At 37.7% G+C, this 22643-nt stretch overlaps 1 protein-coding gene across 3 annotated transcripts in view; it reads right to left on the reverse strand.

Annotated features, from left to right (window-relative positions):
• Positions 1–22643, reverse strand: part of DPM1 (dolichyl-phosphate mannosyltransferase subunit 1, catalytic) — a 23108-nt gene continuing 465 nt past the window's right edge. The window contains exons 2-10 of one of the 3 annotated variants that reach the window (XR_013961475.1): positions 19498–19597; positions 13493–13526; positions 12476–12552; positions 12366–12391; positions 9884–9979; positions 6566–6634; positions 2462–2576; positions 1325–1529; positions 127–258 (exon numbers count right to left, since the gene is read on the reverse strand). Coding sequence is in view for 1 of the 3 variants with exons in the window: in XM_080685107.1 (XP_080541233.1) it covers positions 1425–1529; positions 2462–2576; positions 6566–6634; positions 9884–9979; positions 12366–12391; positions 12476–12552; positions 13493–13526; positions 19498–19597 (622 nt within the window). In the remaining 2 variants the exon portion in view is untranslated. Of the gene's footprint in view, positions 259–364; positions 1530–2461; positions 2577–6565; positions 6635–9883; positions 10000–12365; positions 12392–12475; positions 12553–13492; positions 13527–19497; positions 19598–22643 lie in introns of those variants that run through there. The other 2 variants (XR_013961474.1, XM_080685107.1) reach the window with 2 other exon arrangements.

Below are 22643 nucleotides of genomic sequence, written 5' to 3' on the forward strand. Positions count from 1 at the left end.
AAAAGGATATTGTATTTCTTTATATTAGCTTAAAAGTAATTTTACATAAAACAGTGATGATTTTTCTAGTAATTAATGAGAGAAGTTACTTCCTGAGGAAGGTGGATCCCTGGTGCACCTGGCACAGCTCTGTGTAAAAGGGAAATGCAACAGTAGAGGCTCTTACTGCAATGTGTCCTATGGATTCAACTATGGGAATAGGCAATGTTCAAAATGGCACCAATGGTTTAATACTCTGGTATTCATTTCTGGTAGGATCTGTTAGAAATGGAAATGAAAAAATCAGACTTTAAATTTCTTGACTTTGGTAGCCAAATTAAGCCAGGGAAATGTAATTAAGAATACTGTTCACTAATTTTTTATTAAATAACTTAGAGATGCCTCCTCCTTTTATTTGCAAAGGAAAGTCAACTTGATCTTAAGCTTATATGCCCATAGTATGCCTCACCCAAAAAATTTAAAACATACTTCATGATCCAAAAGCTATGTTACAGTTAGAGACTGATCTTTTTTGAAATACCTACTTTAGGGAAGGTAAACAGAATATCTGCGCTGGCTTTACCAAACAACTTAACCTGCATTTAAACTATCAGATCATTTTTCTGAACAGAAAGAAAAGCTGTAAGAAAGGAACTTTTGTTTTTTTAAAGATGTAGCTTTCTTGAGGGTCCTGAAATAATATGCAAATAATTATTTTGTGAAAAAAAATCATTATATAGTATGTTAAGAGCAACTAAATTTATGCTTTAATAGCATCAATATTTTTCTTTACTGATATAAGTTATTGCTCAGAAGAGCAAACACAGCTATGCTATCAACTGTTGTCAAGTTGTTTCCAATTCAAATATATATTTTAAATAGACTTGCTTTGACAGTTGGATTGCTTCACCAAACTCAAAACTGCAAAGAACCAAACTCAAAACTGTGCTCTAAATGTATTGTTTTATCTGATTTAAGAAACTTCAAATACATTTTAAAAGAAAGGGCAAAAGTGTGTATTTCTTTTTCAATTCACACAGAAACAGTCGTTATATATATTTCATGAATAAGAATTCCTCTTCTGACATTAGGTACAAAGAGCTAAGAATATAGTTTTTATAGAAAATATTTCAAGATCTTCCCCCTGTAAGAAATTCTGCATTCACATACTCTAATGAAAGCAGCGATATTTTATGCAAAAAATCCATATGCATTTATTTGTAGGTCTTACTTAATACAGCAAAATGTTAAAGAAAATTGAGAACACTGCTCATTTTTCTAATTTAATTTGATATATAAAATGGAACTTCTTCAGAAAAAAAGATTTGCATGAAATTTACCTTACCTATGATTTATGCTCTAAGAGTACATTTTATAAAAATCAGCAACCAGGCTTCCTCTGTTTAAATTGAAATGAACGTGATAAATAAATGAGTAACTTTCTTTTATGTAGTTGCAAAGAGAGTCAATAATCCTTTCAAGAAAGAGACTATTTCATTTCCTCCCAACTTGGATTCACCGTAAACACGATCCACAAATGTTATTGGAACCTAGTTAAAAAAATATATGTTAAGTCAGTCTTCAAAAATATTAGAAAGGAAACGTAGCAGGCATATAAAAATTACTAATACAACCAAAACAAGTTAAGTCCTATGAAAGCAAATTCCTTTAAATTGAAGCAATTCCTTCAATTCTTACAGCAACTCTGTGCACCTCCTCGAATTTTTTTAAAATTAAACAGGCACTTTATTATCTAAAAATGGGCTATTATCAACCAAATCGACATCTGTTTGAAAGCATTGATCCTGCATATTAAGTTGGTTTACACAAGTTTGACTGCATTTCAAGGAAAAATTACACTGCAAAGTAAAATAGCCTTTCACTTAATTTTTTCATTAGTCTGTCAAATTTAGCTGTCATTATATTTTAGTATTAAGTTAAAAATTTTTTAATTTCCACAAGAGACGTGGCATTCTAGTTAGCTACTTCTTGCTCTGAGTAAGAGTCCTAGTGTTAAACAAGGCGAGTATTCCCTAATAGTTCACGACCTAGCTGTAAATATTACCGACCCTTACCTCCTCCCCCGCGCTATTCCTGTGCTTTTCGTTTACTCATAGGAAATGGGCAATGGAACTCAGCATTCACTTTAAAGTTGGGTGGGTGTGGACTATGGCAAGAGGAAAGCAGCGAAAAGACTCATCCCAGAATACTGAGTGGTCAGAAGAAAGGGCAAGGATGGAGAAGATACCAGTAACTTTAAATTATTTAAAAGGGACTGCTGCCTTTCTGTTAATCTTGGTAGGTCAAGTGTATTGCTGTGAAAGGGATGTGAATTTTCACCCGTTAGTGCATGGGCATTCTCCACAGCTGGAAGCCTTTCACATTTATTTGGTAGTTATGAAAATTAAACTTTTTACAATAAAAAGTCTAAACCTTATTATTTATGAGTACTGCAACATATTATTTACCATTAATTGCATACCTCGCCAATAGTATAATTCAACTGTCTTGCTCGAACAATCATTTCCATCTGGAAAACGTAGCCTTTAGAAACACATTTTTCTATTAATTTCTGTAGAACTTCTTTTCGATATAACCTGTATGAAATTTTAAAAAATATATAAACACCTAGATAAATATACTTGTTTACATGCATCCTGACCTTTCAAAAAGTTCACTAGTGTTCTAGCCGGTTTGGCCTGCGGACCGAAGGATCCTGGGTTTGATTCCGGTCAAAGGCATGTACCTTGGTTGCAGGTTCCTCCCCAGCCAGGGCCCTGGTTGGAGCTCGTGCAGGAGGCAACCAATTAATGTGCTTCTCTCACATCGATATTTCTCTCTGTCTTTCCCTCTCTCTTTTACTTTCTCTAAAAACCAATGGAAAAATAGCCTTGGGTGAGGATTACATTAAAAAAAAAAAGTTCACTAGTATTTTTAAGACCTAAAAATTTTACTAGTCATCCTTTATAATAAAAGCATAGTATGCAAATTGTCCCCTCCACCGGAGTTCTTCCGGGAGTTCGACCAGGGGGTGGGCCGGCCCGGGGAAGGGAGGGAGGCCCCTACTGGCAGCCAACAGCCGCTAGGGATCCCACCAGTGCTTGAATAAGTTGGTAAACATTTGTCCTGAAACAGAAGGGTCATGAAATACCTTGTAAATAATTTAGAAAATGAATTCTTAGTATCTTTTAGAGAATTATTTTCCTACCATACTATCAGAAATTATAAAAATATAGTAAAGTAAATCATTCAAAGCAAAACCTCTTGTTTTTAACTTTTAAAATTTTCTTAAAATTAATTTTTAAAGTGGAAAGAGTAGAAATTGTTCCAAAAGTTGGAAAAATAGAGTTGATAGATGATGAAGCAACAATATAAACCAGATGACAAGGAAGACTCTAGTAATTAACAGGGGTTTCCTCATAAATGTTTATGATGAGCTTCTATTTCTGGAGATCTACTAAATAAATTTTCTGGGATACACTAGCCCCTCCAAGATTAGGTTGGTTAAGCTAGGTTAAGACAGGAACTGGGAGGCAATCCTGGTTGGACACAGCTATCACCAGTCAGAAGTCACAGTTAGATACTTATAATGGGGGAATGAATATGCAGTCTAATTGTAGTGGACTGTAGGCCAGACAGAGCTCATCAGATTAACAAAGCAAGACAGGAGCAGGGAAGTCCTGTGCTTGAACCCAATCAGGAGCTTCCTGTTTTCAGTCTCTTAGGTAAACAAACAAACCAACAAACATAAAACCACCAAACAGTCTCAATAAGAAGGCAGCAATTTCTCTCTCTTTTTTTGGGAGCAAGTTAGGAGAGGCAGTTTAGCATAACTTTGTTCTCTTCCCAGTTAAAGGCCACCTGGATTTACAATGCCCAAGGGCTTTACCTGGAACCCACATTCACTTTTTTCTCAGGCTTCCTCTAGGGAACCCTACCTCTTTTGGCTTTTCAAGCTTTTAAGTGGATATTAAGTGACAGAGAGAGGAACCTGAGAACAACTAGTGTTTGCACTCTTTTACCCACATAGGTTCCATAAGAATTCAAAAGGATAAGCTTGGAATAAATCTAAAGTGAGGAGAAATGGATGGTAGAATAGTTATGCAATAAGTATTTACTAAGCAACCTACTGTGTTTAAGGCTCCTTTTTATGTTTTAGGATTTTAGCAGTAGAAACTAAACAAATTTATCACATAAAGTTAATTAAATAGGGAAGGGAGATTGGGATTATGGGAAAGACTATGATCATGATGGGATATTTCAGCATCACATTTTAAACTGGGTTTTGGCTAGGAATTCTGTCCCTTTAAGTCATTTTACTCCTCATAAATAATTATTTTGTAAGACATTTCTTTCTCTTTATTGCTGCCCTTTCTCCCACACTATGGCTAATAATGTAATACTGCTTATATGAAGCCATGAGTCAATAAATACGATAATTAGGATCCAAGTGGTCTTTGCTATTAAATGGCTTTACATCAGATTGCAGCCTTTTTGGGTTTCCCTTTTATTTGGTAAAAGACACATGCCTCCTCAATACTAGGAACTTCATCTAATGAGAAGTTGAACTTTAACAAAGCATGTATTTAATAAATCACTACTCTTATGAAGGGACAATGAGCTTTAATGATTTAAGAATTAAAAGTAGTGAAATCGACAGGCTCACTTTTGTGTGTGTGTGGCTATTCTGATATTTGCACAGAATACACCCAATCACTGCTCTTTCTAAAAGACACCCAGAGCTCACCCCTCCTCTATTCCCCAGATGGTCTGGTGTCAATGAGGTGCTGCCACCCAATACTCTCTCTGCTGTGTTTTTCTTCACAGCTGCGTTTCCATGTGATGCTGTAAGTCTCATGTCATTAGAATGTATAAACATGAGGACAGTGATTGGCATGCAATAAATGTTTGCTGAATCTAAACCTATTTTCTGTAGCTGTAAGTCTCATGTCATTAGAATGTATAAACATGAGGACAGTGCTTGGCATGCAATTGTTTGCTGAATCTAAAATGAATCACCTTTTAGTTGTGAAAGCACCTGCAAAGCTTTCAATAGGGGAACTAAGCCAAAAAACAAAGCTCCTACCTATCTCCACAACCCCTGGAGCCACCCTGGATCTTCGATCAAAGTCATCATGCCTATGGCCTGTAAAGTCCACATTGGCCATTCTGTCTGCACAGAGATTTTGCAAGTGCCACTACTTTTTGCATTGTTGCTACATGGTAATCAGTGATCTTAATCAGATAACACATTATTCCTTTGCCTTGAAATGTGGAACAAAAGGGATACATCTGTCTTTTACACACCAAATTCTGCTTTCTAACCAATTTACATTTTAATTCTAGAGAGGCTTCATTTTTAATATTTGGTCTCTAATTTGTGATGTCTCCTCTCTTCATTGTTTGGGGGGAAGTGGCAGACGGGGAGAGGGCAGTTGTCCGTGGCTCATAAACACTCTTATTTTACCAAATAAAGACATTAAAAAAATTTCCCTTCACTTTTGACCTTCTTAGTGTCTCTGAACTGCTGTTCAAGACTTACAGTTACACTATAGGTACTTATTACCTTTAATGGTCAGCTCCTAATTTGAGTGTGTGAATTCTAATGAAGAATCAAAAATCAACATTATTCAATGGAAAAAGTAAATATCAAGTAATATAAAGTATTAACAAATGCATGGGGTTTGGGCTTCAATGAAAATGAAAAGCCTTTTTATAGTTTTAATAACAAATATCTGGCAGGCTTTAATCATTTGGCATGGTCATATAAAATAGTTCATCTACTGTAGCAGGTCTAATATTAAACACATACACCACCCCCTCCCAAGAATAAACAAAAATAAAAAAATCCAGGGACCCAGCAGGAGGCTTTGTACCAATTAAATAAGAAATTTTATTTAAAAAAATGGAGAACAAGGTAATTGAAAAGATTCTACATAAATAAGGTTTTAAACTTTTCTGTGGACAATGCTATAAATATTTATATAAATTGCAGAAAATTCCTGAAAGAGGTGCTATTCTCTGGAGCACATTACCAGTGACAGCAATATTTAGAATGAGTAGTGAGTGGTCACTTTGGGCGCCCCAGAGGGCACTCCTATGGACAGAATATTAGTATTAATATGGACAAGCACACTAACCTGAGCCCTGCCTTTGATGCTTTTTAAAAAGCACAATATTTTTCAAGATGTGTAGGCTTCATTAGCAGCTTCTAAGACTATAGTCTGCTTTTTTAGAGTCCCAGGACAAAAACGGAAGAAACGCAAAGCATTTCTTTAAAATAAGCCATTGTGCCCAGCAGTTGAGTGTCTACCCAGGCACCAAGAGATCACCAGTTCGATTCCCAGTCAGGGCACATGCCCAGGTTGTGGGCTAAATCCCCAATAGGGGGTATGCAGGAGGCAGTGGATCAATGATGTTTCTCTCTCATCGATGTGTCTATTTCTCTATTACTCTCCCTTTCTCTCTCTCTAAAAAAATAAAAAATCAATAAAAACACATTTAAAAATAAAACAAGTCATTATAAAGCAAGAAATTTAGGCAGTTATAAGCAGTAGAAATAAAAAATTACAGGTTTTCACTGTACCTGAAACTTCCTGTTAAATCAGATGCTCCTGGTCTCAGCAAAATCTGAGTTATAAAATTGGCCCCACGGCTGTCAAATAAAACAATCAGGTTTTCTTTATAAAATAGTTTCTAAACAAGAGAAACACATCCAAGAGTACTAAAAATACTATCCTAATTTCATAAATAAATGCAACACTATTTCACAAAAATATTAATTTTATAGAACAAATAAATTCTTAGTCAGTGCAAGGAGATCTGATGTTTCTCAATTTTCAGAAAATAGTAACATTTGGAGGGAACCTATAAAGCAATCACTCTTTTGAACTTTAGGTATGAATGAGAGCAGATTTTTAACTTGTGTATTTGTCAGCAGCCATTTAGAATTTCAAACATCTGTCAGCTAGCAAAAGATGAGGGATCTGGAGTTTCCTTTTCAGATTCTAATAAGCACCAAGGGAGAGTGGCTTCAACTAGGTAATAGGTCTGCATAAAAATGGCGCTTAAAAAAAAAAAATGAAGGTGTGTAAGTAGAAGAGGGCTTTGGTTTTTGGCAATTTCTGGAAATTGTCCAAGGTTCAATCTGAGACTGTCTTAGTCTGTTTGGGCTGCTATAACAAAACACCAGTGTAGGTGGCTAAACAGATATTTCTCACGTTACTGGAGGATAGGAAGTCCAAGGAAGTGAAACCTCTTCCTGGCTGCCTTCTTGCAGTGTGCTCACACAGGGAAGGGGGCGAGGTCCAAGCTTTCCTCTTTTCTTCAGAGAGCACTAATCCTACCATGAATGCCCCACACTGAGGACCCCATTTACACCTAATTACCCCCCAGAGGCCTCACCTCCAAATATCAACACTTACAGGGTAAGGTACTCTAACATGAATTTTAACAGACACACTGAGTCCATAACAATGACTTTAGGGCACTGCTTCAAACACCTCTAAGTATCAATTACAAGCTATTACTGACTAACAGCTATTAACATTTCAAAAAGATGTGTGAAGCCCTCTTGAAAAAAGTGACTTTTGTACTGCAGCTATTTTATTGTGCTCATATTAAAAAACAACAACTTTTCTAGGGCAGCCTGGAGATAAGTTTCCACAGCCAAGGTAACCACCAAGGCCCTCTCATGGAAAGATGATTTTTATATAAATAACACGGGCCCAGCTGGTGTAGCTCAGTGGTTGAGATCATAGTTCAATTCCAGGTCATGGTACATGCCAGGCTGAGGGCTGGATCCCCAAGTGGGGATGCGGGGGAGGGAAAGCATGCAGGAGGCAGCCATTGATGATTCTCTCTAATCACTGATGTCTCTCCCTCTCCCTTCCTCTCTATGAAATCAATAAAAACATATTTTAAAAAATGTAACACAGGAATATAGCTGGGATGTTTAACAAAAACACCCCCACCCCTTAAATTTGTTTTAAAAGCAACAACAAAAAAAATTCCAGGGCATAGTCCTCCCCTCCCCCAATATGTATATGTAATCAAAGAAATTTAAGTATATATATCTACATATTGTGTGTGTGAGTGTATCTGCATGTATTTAAGGTAATGTATTTTTAAATAGGGGTCTCTTAAAGTGCAGCAAGAGTCAGACAGACTTGGGTTCAAATTCTGGTTCTGGACCATATAAATGAGACCTTGCACAAGTGATAACAATCTTTCTCAGGAGTTTATACTTTAAGTCAGCTCAGACATGAACAACTAATAACATTTACAACTAAATGATTCAACTAAAAGCTGTAAACTGTCTCTGATTGGGACTCCCTAATTTTAAGAACAGTTGTTTTTTTAAAAAAATTTTTATTTTATTTTATTTTATTGATTTTTTACAGAGAGGAAGGAAGAGGGATAGAGAGTTAGAAACATCGATGAGAGAGAAACATCGATCAGCTGCCTCTTGCACACCTCCTACTGGGGATGTGCCCGCAACCAAGTTACGTGCCCTTGACCGGAATCGAACCTGGGACCTTTCAGTCCGCAGGCTGACGCTCTATCCACTGAGCCAAACCGGTTTTGGCAAGAACAGTTTTAATGGACCGAAATCAGAGAGGCCTGAGAGGTCGCTGTTGGTTTCAACCTTGTCTGCAGTATAGTCAGTCACCTGGGAAGTCTGTGGAAAATACTGATGCTTTGGCCCCACCTATGAGAGCTACTCAAACGGTCTGCATTGTGTGTGTGCACGAGAAAGGGAGGATGAATAGGGAGCAGTTGTAATTTTCTCCCTACATGATTCCAATGTTTAGCAGGATTGAAAACGACTGTTTTATCCAACCCCTCATTTCTCTGAAGATTGAGGCACTTACATGTTTTAAATGACTTGCCCAAGATTCACAGTTAAGAGGCAAACTTGAGATTAACAGAATCTTCAACAGAAATGAAGTAGATGATAAAAAAAAATACTAATGGCCAAAAATTCTTTGCGGGTCTTCCATTCTATTTCTGCACCCCTTGGTTGTGGGCTTGCCTTGACCAAGAATTAGTCCCAGAACCTAGGACTCAAGAAGCCTTATGCCTGCAGCCTTGGTACTGTTGGACGCTGCCCTTAGGACGCCATGTAAAGAAGCTAGTATAGCTTTCCAGAAGGTGAGGGGCCACATGCAGACAATAACCATCATCAACTACTGATTGGATGAATGAGGCTACTTGGATCTTCTAGCATAGCTGCCTCTCCAGCTGAAGGAAGCTGCATGAATGAGCCCAGGTGAAGCCAGCAGAGGACCCACCACCAGCCAATCCATAGAACCAGAAGAAATAATGTCGTCGTTTTACGTCACTAAGCTTTGGGATGGTCTGTTATACAGCAATAGAAAATGAAACAGTAGGTTTCATTTCTATTTTATGATGAGGAAAGTAAAGCTTAGGAAAACATGCAAGGTGACAGATAATTAAATGACACAGTCAGGATTTTAACCCAGGTCTGACTACAAAGCCTCACTACTTTATACTCCTTAAAAAAAGTTGAAATAATTAAGTGTCTTATTTACTTAAAACGATAAAAAATACATTAGGAAAACTACCTTAATAGTCCCAAAATATAGATGAATAGTTCACTTAAAATCAAAGCTGAAGGTCCAGAGGATAAATTTGTGCTGAATCATACCATTTTTACCAAAGGTTCAAAGGTTTATGTTGATTTTCCTTAGTGAAAAATACCCCAAATAAAATAATCATAGGAAAAATTGTAGGTAAGAAGCTATCTGGAAATATTTATTGGAAGTTAATACTCTGATCCCACAAATACCAAGGCAGTATGGTAATTTAACCTAAATACCTGTTATAAACATATTTATAGTAGTTATACTAAAAAAACAGTAATCATAGCACATGTATATACCTGATTAATTTTCTTTTCAAATCCCAGCCATAAACACCTCCATTTCCTTTGTAGCGAGTTCCAGAGACAATGTCAAAATTACCTTCCTTTTGCTTCCTGTAGAACAAATAAATTAGCTGTCAATTAGAGAAAGCTACTGGGCTTTCAATAGTTACTTTTAAGAGTTACACAAACAGAACTGTCAAGACTTGCATCTAGGAAAAACAATGCCAAGGCAATAGATGAATTATTACTACTACTGAAAGATCTTTCAAAATAAGCTTTTCAAACTTGATCCTTTTCTTCCTTCATTGATATTTAAAACAGTACATTTGCTGACTGCACAATTTGAAACCATCCAAAAATGTAATAATAAAATTAAATTCACACAATCCCCCTGCATTTCTGTTCTTGTACCTGAAGTAAACAATGCTAAAACAGCCTGGCAACCTTCTAGATCTTTCTTTGTTTACAGAAAGACAACTCAAAGACAGGACTCCCTATAGTGTTTTATGTCACTTTTACAAATTTGGAATCCCAAAAAAGTACGTTTTGCAACTTGCTTTTTGTCACTTGATAATACAGATCATGGAATCATGGATATCCCTACAAAGTCAACAGAGAATTTCCCCATTCTTTTTTGTTGTTGTTGTTAATCCTCACCCAGGGATATTTTTTCCATTGTTTTTTAGAGACTGGAAGGGAGGAAAGGATGGGGAGAGAAAAAGAGAAACATGTGATAGAGACACATCAATTGGTTGCCTCCTGCACACGCCCCAGCTAGGGCCAAGGATTAGGTACGTGCCCTTGACCAGGAATCAAATCCGAGACTCTTTGGTACCCGGGCCGACACCCTAACCACCGACTCCCATGGGCCAGGGTCTCCATTCTTCTTAATAGCTGCAAAAATATTTCATAGAATATTTAACCCGTATTCTCATATGGTTGTTTCCATGATGGGTGCCCTGATTTCCAAGAGCACAAGCACAATAAATAGTATAGCCTGCTGCTTAGACTACACAAAGTAGAACATAATGGAATTGCTAAAATAATCCTAACAGATCTCACCATAGAAATTACTTTCCAAAAATGTAGCAACTCACTTCTTCCTGCAATATTTGAGTGTGCTCATTTTCTACAGTCTTATTGGTGCTAGATGTATTGCTGAATTAAGTTTTTAAGTTTAATAAACTAATGGGTAATAACAACATAGTTAATTATTTTATTTTTTAATTATATTTTTATTGATTTCAGAGAGGAAGGGAGAGGGAGAGAAAAATAGAAACATCAATGATGATGCATGCCCCCCAAATGGGTTGAGCCTGAAACCTGGGCATGTGCCCTGACTGAAAATCGAATCATGACCTCCTAGTTCATAGGTCAACACTCAACTACTGAGCCACACAGGTTGGGCTGCAGTTATTTAATTTGCCTCTCCCTGACTACATCCGACCTAGGGTGACTATCTTCTTAGGTTTATTTGCCATTTGAATTTCTTTTACCAGTACATATGGCCTGTTTGCATCTTTCCTGTTTCCTACACCACTTTTTCTATTTCTTTATCAAGTCAAAGGAGCTTTGTGTATTGGAGATATAAGCAGAGATGTTATCTCTGAGGTGATTCAATGCAGAGATCAAAGGATGGGAAATTATTGACCACTAAGGAGCAGGCAAAGAGCACTGCAGGCAAAGGGAACATAGCATCATATGAGCACAGATATGGAAGGAGTATGCCTGCAGTAGAAAGAGGAAAGGGGAGAGGCACAAGGTAAGTTCAGAAAGGGAGGCAGGGACCAGATCACACAGCAGTTTGAGGGACAAAAAACAACAAACCTGTGGATTTTCCCCTCTGTGTTATATTTTATACTAAATTCTTACTTAAAAGTATTATGTAAAATATTCATGCTTAATGTTAGCTGGTATGCCTATCTTGATGAATTAGAAATGATTCCACATTTCACCATTTTGTAAAACATTTGTAGTAGGCCTGGGTTTTCTTTATCATGTTTAAGTGGTTTCCTTCCATTTGTACTTTATAAAGTTTTTATTAGAAATGGCTGGTGAATTTGATCAAACTTTATCATCTACAGACTTAATCACACTATTTTTGTTGTTAATGTTATAAATTACGTTGATGAATTCCTAAAGATGAACCACTCTAGCATTCCTGAATAAATGTTCATGAGGTTTCACCCTTATGATCTAGGGCTTAATTCCATTTAACAGGAAGTCACCTACTGCCTTTTTCTGTAGTCTGGAATAATCTAGATAAAAAAGGAATTATTTGTTGATCAGTTCTTCAGGGCTCCTAAAACACATCATTTAGTCACATACTATATACTCATGAGTCTCAAATCTATATGTTGATTTTATTTTTGATAGCTAACAAAATAGCATGTTTATTTTTCAATTAATAAAGAATGAAAAACAAAAATAAGACCAAAATCAATATAAGATAAATGATTTGAATCGTGTATTTTTTTCAAATATTAGAATTACCTACCTAATGAATTCAGGAATAAATTTTGGCTGAAATTTAGAAAGAATAAACAGTAAGTCAGTAAAATAGGCTAAGGCAATCATAAATCACTAATAAAGAAATATGCCACTTACATGGTGTGAGAGATCAGCATCCATAATAATTATGTAGTTTCCTGTGGCATGTTTCATTCCATGTATATATGCAGTTCCTAAAAATGAAAATATTTATCTCCATTAAAGAAAATCACCGGAAATGCTTACATATACAACATCTGAACAGAGAAGCAATTGTTAAGCACTGAAAAGCATACGTTAGTCCTCTAAAGATGATCCTGATCTAGTATAATTAGATATTATTTACTCTCAATAAGAAACATCTCTCAATTCCATTCTTTGTCGTGAACTTTACATTAGTCCAAGGTACCATCTTCTGACGACCCCTCCTTACCAAGCTTCCCTGCTTCTGCTCTTCTCATCGTCCCATTTCCATAAAAAGCTTCCCTTGTCAGTGTCTTCTACACTGTAGGAAGCCTGGTACAGTAGAGCCCTGCTCTGATATTTGGGGCCAAAGGCACAGCTAGCAAATATTTAGCATCTTCAGACCTAAAAATTCCTCAAGGACTTGGCAGGTAAGTAACTTATTTCCCAGGTTGGCTTGTCAACTGGCTTCCAAACAGCTTTGAGAGGCAGAGGAGAGAAGGGGAAGGTCAAGTGGCCTCCCTCTCTTACTCTGCCTCCCTGCACTGACTGCATATCCTCAATGACTCCAACTCCAGTTGGGTATCACCAACTTCATCATTCTAGCTTCCTCTGGGCAGCCTGGGTTGCTGCTCCATCTTGGGGTGGTAGGAACCTCCAGCTATTACTAATCCCTGAGTAGCTTCACTATTCCATTGGGCTTCTCAGCAACTCCTTCACCTGTGTAACCAGGTTCTCTGTATTAAATTCGCTATATTGAAAGACTTGTGGTGGTTCTGTTTTCCCAAGTGGACCTTGACTGATACAGGCAACTCAAACCATTTAAATGTCATTAAGATCATTAAAAATCCTTATAGGGAGTTACTGTATTTTGGCCCTGTTCCAAACAAAATACACAATGAACAATCTGCCAAGTCAAAAAGCAGGTGACCGGTGAGAGGTTCTACTTACCTAGTCCCAACTTTTTCTCCCGTGGTCTTAGAAGCTGTAAGAATAAGAAAGAACACTTTGACACAAATAATAAAAAACCTGACTACTAAAAACTCTTTTTTATTCAAAGTTCTACTCATTTTAACAGAAACATAGCTATATTTTATAGATCTTAGAGCAGAGTACACTTAACATTTTTTTGCCAAAAAAAAAAAAGAAAGCATTTAGCAAAAAATCAAATAATGTAACAGCTTTTAAGGAAAAGCAACATTTTTTCTCGCCCCATCCTCACAATAAAAGCCAAATTTTATACTTTTCGTTTTTCTGATGCTTGGAAACGATGTGAACAATGTTTTATATCTGTCTCTTGATTTATCGTTTTAAACAATATCTATTGATTCCTTCCAAGGAAAACTGCAAGTCTAACTCACTTATTCTATACCTTTTTGGAATATTTGGTAGCCAGATTTGTTTTTTTTCAATTCCCTTTGTAATTTTAAATGCTGCTATCATTCTTCCTCCAACTTATCTTGACTTTATGCTTGAATGACCTCATCTCATTCTCTACTGGCCCAATGACAAGGAGGTTTTCTTACAGCCTCTCAATTACTTAGTCTTTCTACATTTTGTGCTTCATATATAAACCCTGACTTAATTGCTTTTTATCTTATCTGAAAACTTTTGAAAAGGTAGGATGCCAAGTTTTGGATTCTGTTCTAAGTTTCTTAGATACAGGGCTCAGATAGACACACACCTGAGCACATCTTGTCCCTTGCTGCATCTGCCAGTGTACTGGCAGGTTGTCTCAGAGTGTGAATCTCTAAACAAAGTACTTTCAGTTCCAGTTACCCAGGATAGGTTAATTTTTTTTTTACTACATGCATGCTGCTCTAGGTCTTGGGAAGGAACAAAGATAGATAAAATACATTCCTGCCCGATGAGCTCTTATACAGAGAACAAAACAGTCAGTCATCCTATCTAATAAAAGAGTAATATGCAAATTGGCCGTATCTCCGCTATACCCACAAGCCAGGCCCACCAGCCAATCAGGAGCGAGTATGCAAATTAACCCAACCAAGATGGCTGTGGCCACGGAGCAAGCAGGAGGCTTGGGTTTCCCTGGCAATGGAGGAAGCCAAGCTTCCCGCACACCTTGGCCGGCTCAGGCCTGCACTCAAGGCTACAAAGTTTCAATTATAGAAGATAAATAAATCCCAAGAGAAATGGCGGCAGCCATGGAGCTGGAGAGAGCAGGAGAATTGACTTGCCCCCGGTGATGGAGGAAGCCAAGCTCTCGCAGCCCTGGCCTTTGACTCAAGGCTACAAAGTTTCAATTATAGAAGATAAATAAATCCCAACAAAAATGGCTGCAGCCAGGGAGCAAGCAGGAGGTTTGGCTCCGTTCAAGGCTACAAAGTTTCAATTATAGAAGATAAATAAATCCCAGATACCAGGGCCTCTGCTTGGGTCGCGGGGGGGGGGGGGGGGGAGGCGTGGCCAGCCCGCAAACCACCACAGGTCCCTCACCCAGGCCACCCCATGCCCCAAGGGAACACCCTGATCCGGGACACCCTTCAGGGCAAACCAGCCGGCCCCCACCCGTGCACCAAGCCTCTATCCTATCTAATAAAATAATAATATGCAAATTGACCGTCACTCCAACACACAAGATGCCTGCCCCCATGTGGTCAAAGATGACTGCCCCCATGTAGACACAAGATGGCCGCCACAAGATGGCCAGCAGGGGAGGGCAGTTGGGAGGGACCAGGCCTGCAAGGGAGGGCAGTTGGGGGTGACTGGGCCTGCAGGGAAGGGCAGTTGGGGAAGACCAGGCCTGCAGGGGAGAGCAGTTGGGGGGACCAGGCCTGAAGGGGAGGGCAGTTAGGGGTAACCAGGCCTGCAGGGGAGAGCAGTTAGGGGCAAACAGGCTGGCAGGGGAGCTGTTAGGCATCAATCAGGCTGGCAGGGGAGTGATTATGGGGTGATCAGGCTGGCAGGCAGAAGCGGTTAGGGGCAATCAGGAAGGCAGGCAGGCGAGCAGTTGGGAGCCAGCAGTCCTGGATTGTGAGAGGGAGGTCCAACTGCCCATTTAAATGGGCAGTCGGACATCCCTCGAGGGGTCCCAGATTGGAGAGGGTGCAGGCTGGGCTGAGGAACACTCCCCCCCCATGCACGAATTTCGTGCACCGGGCCTCTAGTCCAGCCGTGGGCAAACTACGGCCCACGGGCCGGATCCAGCTGTTCTATCCGGTTCTCTTGCTCTCCCCTCCGCTCCTTTACTTTGAATTTATATTAGTTCACACAAACACTCCATCCATGCTTTTGTTCCAGCCCTCCGGTCCAGTTTAAGAACCCATTGTGGCCCTTGAGTCAAAATGTTTGCCCACCCCTGCTCTAGTCTATAATAATTACAATTCACTGAACAAAATCAAACAAGGTATGTCAGGTTTTATTTGATTTTTGTGACAGTTACTGAAAAATACTGAGCCCATCTGATCTCGGCCCTGAAAAAGCCAATCTTTTAAAGTTCACCTGAATAACCCCGTATTTCAGCTAGAAAAACTCTTTGGTTCAGATGAAAAAATGCTTTTGTCATTTATAAGTTTCAGATTGTTCAAAAGTCTATACAAACTATAAACCATGTTGCATATGATAGAATACTATGGAGCAGTTAACAGAATGAGATCATTTGGTGACAAAAGATCTTCAAGACATAATCAGAAAGTAACTATGATACAGAAAGGTTGCATTCATATTTAAAAACAAAAAACACCAGCATAATACCTAGTTCTAAGATGTGGACACATACACATATATGCACAAAAAGGCAACAGACACCAAAACTATTGACTGAATTTGACCCTGCGGAAGAGACTGGGATGCAGATCAGGAAATGCTCCTCAAAAGCAACTTCAGTTTTATAGGTAATATTTACATTTTACACCAGGAATGTACTTGATATTTCTTACATAAGGAAAAATACAAATTTCTTCATTTAGTGTGCGTAACTTTTAGACCCTTAATTCTACTCCCCCTTTTTGACCTGCTAATTAGCTGTGTAATCTGGGCAGTAGAGGGCACAATAGAGCTCACCTGTTGGGGGTCATGACAGCAAGCAGTGAATTCACAGATTGCTAGGCACAGACTCTCTGAAGTATATTTACAACACAACTGCTTATGAACTACTTCATGTGATATTATAATTTGCTTGACAAAAACCATTTTGTAAAAGTTTTATCATAGCAAATTTTGATGACACTTCAAACTATCAATTTGTACTAGAATCAACAGTATTTGAGTGAACCTATGTTACCATACTATTGAAATCAATGGGTTGAAGAGAAAAAATAAAAATACATCTTCAGCTAAGAAAGGTTAACTTTACTCTGCTCCTACTTTGCAATTCTTTACTCATCATTGAGGCTCATTGTTTCCCATCATTGGCCATGTGTAGTTCTTATTTCATGAATTATCTGTTTTTGTACATTTGATTGGGGTACTGATATTTTGTTAGAGAAAATTTGGTATTTGGGGATGAACAAAATATTTTATTATAATAAATTAGTCAAATCTCTTAGTCCTATAGTTATGTTTCATGTTTTAAAGTAATGAACATATCATATCTTATTGTACAGATGTAGATGTGAACAAAAACCATCTCCATCTTTTTCTTCTTTCTTGCTGTGTGGCCTTTGACCCAACCTCACTGTCCGTAAGCAGCATATCAAAGCCTTCTAGTCAATGATGATCTGTGTTCCTTAAAATGTAACCATAAATACTGTTATTAGTAATGGCCAGGAAGACAAGCGAGATGACTATCAAACTGGTGACAGTATGGCCCCTGGTGCTCCTGCATTCTTTGTCCCTTTGTCTTTTCAAGCATTAGTACCTGAGTTATAGTAGCAGAGAATAATTTGCACAAAACTGCTGGGCTGATCTGCCACAGATTTTTTTTTATCTGATTTCAGGTTAGGGGAGGAAACAAACCTCACATATCAAACATGACAGAAACATTCAAACAAAGAAAGGTTGAAGCCCTCCACAATGTCAGATCTCCCTGCCCTGTAACAGTTCAGGACACGTCTCCAACTTTTCTATCATCCCATCTCTGCCATTTATTAGTTAGCTGTGGAATCTTGGGAAGTGAATTAACCCTCTTGTCTATTTCTTCAACTACAGAGTTAAAAAAAAAAAATCTTCCTCGGCTTTCTCCTGAAGCATTCATTTCAACCAGTCCAAAAGGCTAGCTTGGACAAAGCATCTGGGCTGAACCACTTTATCTGAGTAAAATAACCATTTTTATCCATCTTTCCCCTCAACTAAACAATCATACATCACTTAAAAGCAAGTAAGTGCCACCCCTGGCAAGGTCTAACACTGAAAAAAATGTTCTAGTTTAAATAATTTAAAAGTCATAAAATAATGAACAGGGAATTTCCCTGGTACAACATGGAAATTATGATAGTAGAGGCTAATTTTCTTATGCACTTGAATTTTATTTTGTTGATGGGAAAAATGGAATGCTTTGAGGAATAATGTTGTTTTAGAATTTGTAAATGTCAATTTAATAGGCGATCCCTAAAATCAGTCAATCAGTTAGACCTCAAGGCTGAACTTCTATGACATATGTATTCAAAATATTGCCAGGTTGATGTTCCCAGATTAAATGGCAGCACATAACTCAAAGTGTTCTATATATAATGTGTGCATCAGTGGCCATGGCCCAGAACTTCTAAAAGAGAAACTGGGGAACTCTTGGCCAAATCTATGAGCCTACCATCATCACTGGAAGTCACTGCGAGAGGCTGAAGATCTGTCAACTTGTTATCTCTTTCTGTACTCCTGTACAACAGGAGATATTCAGAGAAGACTGGAGAATGACAGATCTGTGAGTTGCTCCTCTGTGAGACAGACAGAAAGAATCTCTATTATAGAAAAGATTACCATCTATATAAGGGTAACACATTTCCCTTAAACTCTTCCCACCAACAAAGATCTCCTCCAACTAAATAGAAATTATTTCATTATTTAGATTAGTCAAGAATATTTAGATCCAGTGACTATTTTTATGATGCTGATGGCCATTTCTTGAGATGCAAATAATCAATAAAGGCTCTCCAAGAGACTTCTTTATGTTTATGCCAATGGTTCTTTGTTGGGAAGAGGGGACAATTTTGCCCATAAGGGACATCTGACAATATCCTGAGACATTTTTGGTTACCACATTGGGAAGGAGAGTAGCTACTGGTATCTAGTGGCTACAGACCAGGAATGATGCTAAACATCCCACAACATACAGGACAGCCTCTCACAGCAAAGAATTATTGGTCCTAGATGTCAATAGTGCCAAGATTAAGAAACTCTTACAATACCCAATGCCTACAATGTATTTTCTAAATCCAAACCAGTGACCAAAAACAAAATTTATGAAGTCATAAAATGAACTCTCTGCCTAAGTTACTCCCACAGAAGAACAGGCTTCAAGGTACAGCAGAAAAATCTAAAGTTTAAGACTCAGAAAGTCAACCTACTCCCACAAGATTGTTCTACAGATAAAAATAAAAATGCCAAGTACTCTGAAAAGCCATTCCTGTTTCACATGAAAACAGTCAACTTTCTCAGTTATAAGCTTTTAGCTGCAGGCAGTATTTTCTTCTGAAAGGATGAGAACACCTAGAGAAAGGGAGCAAGAAAGATCAAGTCCAAGTCCCACATTACCAAATGCAACCTTGTTCTATAATATTCCTTGTCAATTCGATGTCATGCTTTAATTTTCTCCTTCAAGAAAACTTATCTACAGAATCAGTCATAAAAACAAAGTTCATCCAAAAACTATTTTACTGTAAAACTACTGATCAATGCATCAAAAAGATGTAAAATCTCAAACACAACGAAAATGCATCTAAATGCCAAAAAGTGTTTATCTTTTCAGTTTCTAGACAGATTGAATTTAAACACTGTTCATCTCTCATCTTTCTCCTACAAAAACACAACTGATAAGACAGAAAAATGTTCACACAACTTACAATTTTGTCTGGTCCATAGATCTTCTCCAACTGTTCAGCAACCTCCCTTGTTCCATCTGGGCTCCCATCATCTATGATTATAATTTCATAGTCGATTCCACTAAAATAAGAAAATTAAATTTGTATTGTTTGAATACAGTATTATAACAAAAATAATTTTAAAATTACTAATTCTTAACCAGTAGTGGAAACTTATTGCCATAGTAATCACTAAGAAAAAATTCAATTATCAAATGAAATGTCAAATATTCAGTACTTCACCTCCAAACTCAACATGTTGCTGAAAAATGTTATTATAAAATCCTAAGATGTTAAAAAATTGTCTCAAAGAAAACATTAAAAAAGCCAGTGAGCCTGGCAAGTGTGGGTCAATGGCTGAGTGTTGACCCATGCACCAAGATGTCATGGGTTTGATTTCTGGTAGGGGCACATGCCCAGGTTTCAGGCTCGATGCCCAGGTTTCAGGCTCGATCCCCAGGAGGGGACGTGTGGGAGGCAGCCTACTGATATTTCTCTTTCATTGATGTTTCTAATCTTTCTAAAAAAAAAACCCCATATTTTTTAAAAAACCAGTGATTTATATAATATATATGATAGTATATCATATGAAGTTTTATTTACTTTGGCAATAGAATTGTGGAACCTTAATATCAAATAGTTTATTAACTATTTCAAAAGTATATTTAATAGATAGCTCAAGTTGATTGCATAGCTCTGGATGATTATTTTTTAAAGTTTAATCCCAAATGATTTTAAGAACATAATCAGGAATAAATGCAACTTAATTTCACCCTTTAAAAAAACCTTCTTCAGAACGGCGACATAATCTTTTACACCTCTATTTCAATAGTTGTACACATTATCCTACACTAGCAAATAAAAGGAAATAGCACTGAATAACAAAATATTTCAATATCCGCCCTGGCCAACGTATTAAGTGATTAGAGCGTTGGCCAGCATAGTAAAGGGTCTCATGTTTGATCCCTACCCCAGTTGGGGTGGGTGCAGGAGGCAACCAGTCAATGTGTCTCTCCCACACTGATGTTTTTCTCTCTCCCACCTCCCTCCTTCCTTTCCACTCTCTCTGAAAAGCAATGAAAAAAAAATATCCTCAGGTGAGGATTAACAAAAAGATTTTTTTTCAATATCCTTCAAAATTAACCTCTTTCTGCTGCTCTCCACTGTCTTTATGGGATAGTTTCTATTCTAAAAACAAGCCAGCATAATACTTGGATGTACATGAAATCAGAATCATGCCCGTCACTACCCCCTTTAAAAAACATTCTTTTTGTTAACTTTATTGGGAATTTAAGGGGAAAGAAAATGAGACAATGCCAAACTTTCACACACAACATTCTGTTTCTTCTTGGTCCTTCTTCAGGTAATATGCAAGGAAGTCAACCAAAAAACACATTCCACTGTTTAAAGCTTAAGAAATTGAGCCCCAGCAAACTTCCAGAAAGAAAACTCAGCCTTATCAATTTTCCAGGAGTAAGAAGTATCACTTCAGCTTCCCAATGTGCTTAAACTTGGGCATGCGCTTACAAGCCCAAACAAGTAAAATGTTGATTCTAGCTGATGGGCTGAAAGATACACACTTCAAAGCAAAGTCACTTCTCTAGCCCACTTCAAAGCACCCATACCACCTGATGGTGAGATAGCCGAAAGGAATCAAGCTGAGCAGATATTCGTTAATGTGACTGAATCTGACAAGTTGTTTCCTTCATTAAACTTCACTTTTTAAAAATGTTTTTATTGATTTGGCTGCCCTTTGCACACTCCTACCAGGGGTGAGTTTCACCCACATTGATGTTTCAATGAAACCCAGGCATGTGCCCAGACTTTGAATTGAACCTAGGACCTTCTTGTGCATGGGATGATGGTCAACCAACTGATAAACGCACTGGCCAGGGCTAAATTTCATTTTGATTTAAAAAATCCATTCCGAGACTATTAAAATATAAACTGCACTACACAAAATATTTAAAAATAAAGCAAAATTATTGTATAATCAGAAGTCAAACAGGAACAAGATAATTCTCTAAATTAAAAGAGCTTGTAGAAATCAAAATAAAAATATAATTCAAAAAGAGGAAAAAGATGAATAAAAAATTTGAAGAACTATGTATGTGTAGTTATTTCGTTCAAAGAAAAATAATTAAAATAGCAATGTTTGTTTAACTGCTATGCTGTATACCTGAAACTAATACAAAATACTAAATGTAAACTGTAATTAAAAATAAAAATTAAAAATAATAAAATAGTGCAGCTGAAAAAAACACACACCCAGAAATGTTTTTCACCAAATAGCATTTCCAACGAAGTAATAATACTCAGGTTGACTGGCTGTGGGAGAACAGGCACTCTCTGAAGAATGCTGGAGAATCCTAAGCCAGTACAATCTCTTTTGACAGTGATTTGTCAATAACTATCCATTTTAAGCACATCTCTATTGATCCAGCAATACCACTACAAAGACTTTATCCTGATGTACCAGCAAAAGTATGAGTGTTTGTTGCAACATTAATCTAATAAAGGAGCACTCACTATATGTCACTTTTCAAAATGCTGGAAAATGTGGCATGAACGAAGTCCCGTTCTCATTTGTAAATGTAAAGGAAATGTAATATATATATAAATTTATATACAACATATATATAAATCTATGTTCATTGACATAACCCGGTTCAATAAAATATAACACAGCCATATGGAATATTATTTAATTTTCAAAATAATTTGCTAAGTTTGTATATGGAAAGATCTTCAAAGATTTCTGCAACATGGTTCCAAATGTGTAACATAAATGACGTTACTCTGTCCTGATACCAGGATTTTCCAAAGTTTAAGAAAATCTGTATAAACGCTTTCGAGCCCCAGGTTCTACCGATCACAGCAAACATTCACAGTGACCAGCGAAGCTGCCCTTCTGCTCTCTCCAGAAAGATTGTGCAGCCCCGCGGCAGCTCCCTGACCCAAACACAAACCTCACGCTTACATAAGCACCGGGCACGGGGGCGAGCGAGAGTGCTCGCTGAGACTCCCGGCTCCCGCCGCAGAGCCTGACCACCCAGGCTCCAGGTCCTAGAGCGAGGAGTGAAGTCAGGCTGACAGCCTCGCGCCCACTGAGAGTGACCAGCCCTTGA

This window comes from Plecotus auritus (genome assembly GCF_963455305.1).
Source record: "Plecotus auritus genome assembly, chromosome: 8".
In the NCBI taxonomy this organism is placed as follows: Eukaryota; Metazoa; Chordata; class Mammalia; order Chiroptera; family Vespertilionidae; genus Plecotus; species Plecotus auritus.